The 6,777-nt window shown below is 41.4% G+C and overlaps 1 protein-coding gene and 1 long non-coding RNA gene across 2 annotated transcripts; one reads left to right on the top strand and one right to left on the bottom strand.

The window, feature by feature from the left end:
- Nucleotides 1–2,625: 2,625 nt before the first annotated feature.
- On the bottom strand, nt 2,626–6,658 carry LOC102416526. The gene is made up of 2 exons (XR_003108144.2): nt 5,435–6,658; nt 2,626–3,547 (listed from the first exon to the last, which is right to left on the bottom strand). It is a non-coding gene; the product is annotated as an uncharacterized LOC102416526 (long non-coding RNA).
- Nucleotides 4,858–5,427, top strand: LOC102416204 (interferon alpha-H). Its single transcript, XM_025281440.2, has one exon. The coding sequence runs from the start codon at nt 4,858–4,860 to the stop codon at nt 5,425–5,427; it is 570 nt and encodes a 189-aa protein (XP_025137225.2).
- Nucleotides 6,659–6,777: the final 119 nt, after the last annotated feature.

The following is a 6,777-nucleotide window of genomic DNA, read 5'->3' as shown; positions in this document are numbered from 1 at the left end:
TTGGATGATTAAGACAGAAGGAGACAAGTTCAGTGCACAAGACCATTTTTTCATTTTTGCACTATTTGTCCTAATGGAGCTCTGGGTGGGTGTGCAAGGGGAAAACCAATGTTCTTGCTTGCACACAGTCTGATTTAAACTCTTATTTCACAGTTTCAGCTTGGGGAAGACGACAGAGCTGTCACTCAGAGTTCACAGCATCATAGACTATTTGAAAGAAGCATTCAGGTTGACTCCCAAAGGCATAGGCCAATGAGGAAAACATCTACAAGTGTAGACAAAGTGTTTCCTTACTGCCTGAGGGAGACAAGGAAAGAGTGATCAGGCAGCCCGTTACAAGCACTTGAGAATCACTGAACGAAAAGTGGACACTGAGTCCTCCACTCACCATACCTTCCAAATATTGAAAATGCAAACTTGAAGAAAATATTTCTGCAAATGATCTTTAAAAAGTATCTCACACAATATTTCATCATATCTTCCCTTGTAGAAACATGAAGAATCTCTAAATCATTGTGTTCTCACATCATATATATCTCATAGACACTGGGTTTATCGTTTCTCCTATCATTACCATCCTTGTGAACTGATGTTACTTGAATATTGATTGAGCTCAAGAAATGTTACAGCCCAGACTAGACATCTAGGAAATGGTGTTCAGTAAGATAATTTCTCTCCCTTCAGAAATTTTACAGACTCTGGAGGTATTCTGAGGATAAAACAGGGCATGTAATATCTTACTATTCAAGCTTCTTCAACAGAATAGCATAGACTGGGTAGTTTGCAAAGACCAGAAATGTATTACTCAAAGTTAGTTCTCGAGTCTGGATATCCAAGAACTGTGTGTCAGCTTGGTCCAGTCGTGGTCAGAGCCTGCTTCAGGTCTTAAACTGCAGAGTTCTCTCATATCATCATAGGGCAGGAGAGGGACTAGTTTTTATCCACCTCTTTTATAAGGGCACTATTTCCTTCTGTGAGGCCTCCATCCTCACACCCTAATCACTTCCCAAAAGGTCTGTCACCTGATATCATTACTTTGGGGTTTATGACCTCATGATATGACTTTGGTGGGGTCCTAACCATTCAGAACATAAAGGTCTTTAAAGTCTACATGCTTGGCATGTAGAAGGAAGAAAATAGTCACACACACTGAGCAAAAAAGAATGAGCAGGTTAGTAGGCAAAATAAGGAGACCAGGGATTCAGATCCAAACTCTAGATTTTCAACCTGTTGTAAGGCTTTAATTATTACATGTCAAAAACTGGAAACCAAACTAAAATGAAGCTCACCAGCCATGCAATGGAATAAAATGGAAATGATCATTCATCATTCCTTGTGAGGAGTCTCTGAAGTATCTCAGGTCAATGTAGTAGTAATTGCCATGTCGGTAAAGATCCACCAAAGAGTATTGTGGTAAACTGCCTGCTCATTGCTGTGAGCTATGAGCATCAGGGAGAGTTTGAGTTCAGATACATGGCTTTGTGTATGACATCCAGCATGTTCTTTTCTGTCATGACCTCAGTTGTTTAGTCGTTCAGTCATTGGTGACCCTTTATGACCCCTGAACTGCAGCACACCAGGCTTCCCTGTCCATGACCAACTCCTGGAGCTTGCTTAAACTCATGTCCATCGAGTCAGTGATGCCATCCAACCATCTTATCCTCTGTTGTCCCCTTCTGCTCCTGCCTGCAATCATTTCCAGCATCAGGGTCTTTTCCAATGAATCAGTTCTTCGCATCAGGTGGCCAAAGAATTGGAATTTTAGCATCAGTCCTTCCAGTGCATATTCAGGCCTAATTGCCTTCAGGATGGAGTGGTTTGTCCTCCTTGCAATCCAAGGGACTCTCAAGAGTCTTCTCCAATGCCACAGTTCAAAAGCATCAATTCTTTGGCACTCAGCTTTCTGGTCCAGCTCTCACATCCATACATGACTACTAGAAAACCCATAGCTTTGAACATACAGACCTTTAGGTCCAAGTAACAGCTCTGCTTTTTAATATGCTGTCTAGATTGGCCATAGCTTTTCCTCCAAAGAGCAAGTGTCTTTTAATTTCATGTCTGCAGTTACCATCTGCAGTGATTTTGGAGCCCAAGAAAATAGTCTGTCACTCTTTCTTTTGTTTCCCCATCTATTTGCCATGAAGCAATGGTACAGGAAGCCATGTTCTTAATTTTTTGAATGTTTTAAGTTTTCAGCCAGCTTTTTCACTCTCCTCTTTCACTTTCATCAAGAGGCTCTTTAGCTCCTCTTCCCTTTCTGCCTTAAGGGTGGTGTCATCTGCATATCTGAGGTTATTGATATTTCTCCTGGCAATCTTGATTCCAGTTTCTGCTTCATCCAGCATGGCATCTCACATGATGTACTCTGGATATAAGTTAAATAAGCAGGGTGACAGTATACAGTCTTGGTGTACTCTTTTCCCACTTTGGAACCAGTCCATTGTTACATGTCCGGTTCTAACTGTTGCTTCTTGACCTGCATACAGGTTTCTCAGGAGGCAGGTAAGGTGGCCTGGTATTCCTCTCTCTTGAAGCGTTTTCCACAGTTTGTTGTGATTCACAAGGTCAAAGGCTTTAGTCCAGTCAATGCAGTAGAAGTAGATGTTTTCTGGATTCATGACCTAGTTGAGGACAATTGGGGTGAGGCATCCTCCTGAGTTTAACATAGTGCTGGGCAAAGGCTGAAAAGCGTGTTGCACTTGCTACTTGAATCCCCAGACCACATGTGCCTTCAAGGAAGGAGACTCCTAGTGGTTTTAGCAACAAACTCAGTATGACTGGTACCAGCAGGAATAGAGTGGAAATTCCAGACGCCGTCTATTATAGCTACAGGAAATAGGGTCCAGATGAAGAAAAATAGCTGGGTCATTTGTAAATGCCTTCCAGTAGTAGGAGGAAATCTGAGAAACTGCTTTAGCTACAATTACTTGTTGAGGACTTCCCTGATGGTGCAGTGAAGAAGAATCTTTCTTCAGGAGAGACACATTCGATCCCTGGTCCAGGAAGTGTCCACCTGCCACGGAACAACTAAGACAGCGCTCCCCTGTTACTGAGACCCTGCTCTAGAGCCCACACGCTGCAAGTCCTGAAGCCTGCACGCTAGAGCCTGAGAAGGACCGCACAGCAAGTAAACCGGGTACTGAGAGGAAGAGCGATCCCCACTGGCCACAACTGACGAAAGTCCAGGCAAGCAGTGAAGACCCAGTGCATCCAGAAGTGAATAAGTAAATAAATAACCACAAAACAACTTGTTGAGCGATTACACTGGGCCTGGTACAGAGGATACCACAGAGAAGACAGAGTTCAGTCACTACAGAGCTGATTTGCCAAAGATGGTCACATATCTCTTATTTGAAGTTTGGAACATAAGGGGACAAGACGACATAAAATCCACTGTAAAATCAGAAGAATTCAGGAGCAGAGCCAAAAGTTAAATCTGTCCATGAAATAATCAATATTTATCCCATTCTGGATTAATTACAAAGATGGTTTCCTTTTATTTGAAAACAATAGACTTGGATTGTAACTTGAAAGTCATTTGGGAAATCTGAAATTTAATGCAAAGGAACAGAGAGAAAGATTCACATGGATGGTGATTCCTAAATCATGCTTTCTCACTGGGGATAATGCTACTTTCACGCATGCAGACATTAGTTTTCTGGAATATGAACAGATCTTGTCATTACAATGATTAGTTATTACACGTCAAAGCTCAACCTGATACAAGAAATCTAACCCCTTAGTATTTATTTCTGTCTTTGGCCTTTCTTGTGTATCATACATAAGAGAAGCATTGAGATTGAGTTTATGGTATATAAACAAATTGTACACAAGATCAGTGGTACAACCTAAGGTGACTAGATGGTTCACTGGAGGACTTTCCATCATTTGCTTGATCTCTAAGTCATATTGTGAGAGTTGCCCTTTCTGTACTTCTGAGAAACCATTGTCCGTCTCATGCATGTTGCTTACGTTTGAAGGTCAGTGTGATTTGGGCTCCAGGAATTAAGTAAAAATGGAAAATTCATTTGTAAATAAAATACAAAAAATATTATCTTTTCTTACAAAATTCTACAAAGGTGGTTCAACATGTCAAAGTATTAAAGAGAAAAAATGTTGATAATATCCAGATGAATATCTAGCAGGCAGTAAAACTAAAAATTATTTTCTGACATGAAGAAAATTCAATGATAAATACTTAAAATAAATATTAAAGAACTATTTTAAAGTTATTCAATGATTTGAGCAGCTTTGATGACATTTAAGTATGTCTATATCTTGGTATTATTAAAAGTATTTATGTAAATTTTATTTCAATATGTAATTGGATACATACCTACTTATAAAAGTAAACATACGACATTAAAAGTCACTCTGAAAACTGAGTTTATAAAGAAAAAATAAAATTCAGTAGCTTTTACATTTAAATTATAGGTTAAAATTTTATGTAATTCTAAACTACACTGAATACAAAGAGTAAGATTTACACCACATTTTTATATGTACAGAGAAAAGATATTCATAGAGTACAAAAATACATACACAGTATATCTGTGTTATCAAAATTTAACAGTGCAGAGCAATTAAGAAAAAATATCTAAAAAGGCTCTGTGGGCAGAAGAAAGAAGGGCAACATGAAAAAAAAAAAAAAAATGATTGAGAAATGCTGCCCTAACCCACGGGAGAGTGCAAATCGAAAACCAAAAACAAAAGTAGAAAATAAGAGGGAACTTTCAGAAAATGGAAACCATTGGCTCCTATTTAAGACACAGGCCTGAAGGAAGGTCTTCAGAGAATCTAGAGAGCAGGTTCAGAGTCACCCACCTCCCCAGGCCACAAGCATCTGCAAGGCCCCTGATGGCCCCAGCCTGGTCCTTACTCCCGGCCCTGCTGCTGCTCAGCTGCAACGCCATCTGCTCTCTGGGCTGCCACCTGCCTCACACCCACAGCCTGGCCAACAGGAGGGTCCTGATGCTCCTGCAACAACTGAAGAGGGTCTCCCCTTCCTCCTGCCTGCAGGACAGAAATGACTTCGCATTCCCCCAGGAGGCGCTGGGTGGCAGCCAGTTGCAGAAGGCTCAAGCCATCTCTGTGCTTCACGAGGTGACCCAGCACACCTTCCAGCTCTTCAGCACAGAGGGCTCGGCTGCCGCGTGGGACCAGAGCCTCCTGGACAAGCTCCGCGGGGTGCTGGATCAGCAGCTCACTGACCTGCAAGCCTGTCTGAGGCAGGAGGAGGGGCTGCGAGGGGCTCCCCTGCTCAAGGAGGACTCCAGCCTGGCTGTGAGGAAATACTTCCACAGACTCACTCTCTATCTGCGAGAGAAGAGACACAGCCCTTGTGCCTGGGAGGTTGTCAGAGCAGAAGTCATGAGAGCCTTCTCTTCCTCAACAAACTTGCAGGAGAGATTCAGGAGAAAGGACTGACACACACCTGGTTCAACATGGAAATGATTCTCATGGACCAACAGACCACACTTCCTCCTGCGCTGCCACGTGGAAGACTCTCATTTCTGCTGTCATCATGCACTGAAATGAATCAATATGTCAAATGTTTTCTGGAATATTAAGCAACATCATGTTCTACTCTATAGGCACTGGTCCCTCACGGATGCTGAAGCTGATCTATATACATATTTAACTACCTGGACCTTTATTTATTTAATTTAATATTTATTTAACTATTTATAAATATTTAAATTATTTTGTTGATAAAATATTATGTATGTATACTTATGGGAAAATGTATATTTTGTATTTAGTCAGTTTATGATTTTTCTTCCTTTATTAAATTCTTACTGTAAAAGACTTACTTTGTTTTTTCGTTAAAACAGAAACACCAAGCCTGAATGGCAACTTCACTAAAAAATGCATTTTACAATTCCATGAGCTGTCTTTTGGATTCACATGTTAGAAGTAAAAATACTCTAGCTCTGGCTATGTTGTTTGTTGCTCTGAGGACCTTGAAGGGAACATAACCACTCCAACGCTTTTTGTAATTCTGATTTTTTTTTTTTCAAAAAAAGTAACCTAAAAACAACGATCAAAAAAAAAAAAATCCATGCTTCAGGATTTGATGAATTATTGGGAAGGATTTTCTGCCTCTTGTTTGTGGTGGAATTTTCTTCCCTGGAAAAAATTGTAGGTATGCTTGAAGACATGGTATTCAGTTGGCGAGAGGTCAGGTGAGTATCTTATCCTTACACTCAAATATCACAGTCATTCACTTCCTCCCAGTGTAGAAATCCTCATTTCTCTCCTCATTCACTATGCATGAAAGTGTCCTCTCCATTTATACAGCTGTGTCCTTCTCCATTACGGTTTCTAGTTGTCAATTTCCCCTTACGACTGCAAACCACCAACTAAAAGCAGAACTTGAGTGCAAGTTTTAGATCTGTCAGACACTCTCCTAAGACTTCACCTGCTCTGCCTGCCAAGCACTGCAGGTCCAGACTGTCCAGCCTCCCAGAGAAACACAGTAAATAGAGGGAACCCCACCCCACAGTGAACAATGGTGGAGACACCAGGGGTTCCTCTGAGTGTCTGCTGCTGCTAAGTCACTTCAGTCGTGTCCAACTGTGTGCGACCCCATAGATGGCAGCCTCCCAGGCTCTGCCATATTGGGGTTCTCCAGGCAAGAACACTGGAGTGGGTTGCCATTTCCTTCTCCAATGCATGAAAGTAAAAAGTGAAAGTGAAGTCGCTCCGCCATGTCCGACTTTTTCAACCCCATGGACTGCAGCCTACCAGGCTCCTCTGTTTGTGGGATTTTCCAGG

The sequence above is a fragment of the Bubalus bubalis genome, chromosome 3, assembly GCF_019923935.1.
Source record: "Bubalus bubalis isolate 160015118507 breed Murrah chromosome 3, NDDB_SH_1, whole genome shotgun sequence".
NCBI classification, from domain to species: domain Eukaryota; kingdom Metazoa; phylum Chordata; class Mammalia; order Artiodactyla; family Bovidae; genus Bubalus; species Bubalus bubalis.
Note: the sequence above shows the minus strand (reverse complement) of the source record. Positions and strands in the feature narration are given on the sequence as shown.

Coding starts and splice junctions, on each gene's coding strand:
- LOC102416204 (XM_025281440.2), top strand. CDS start 4,858: ATGGCCCCAGCCTGGTCCTTACTCCCGGCCCTGCTGCTGCTCAGCTGC.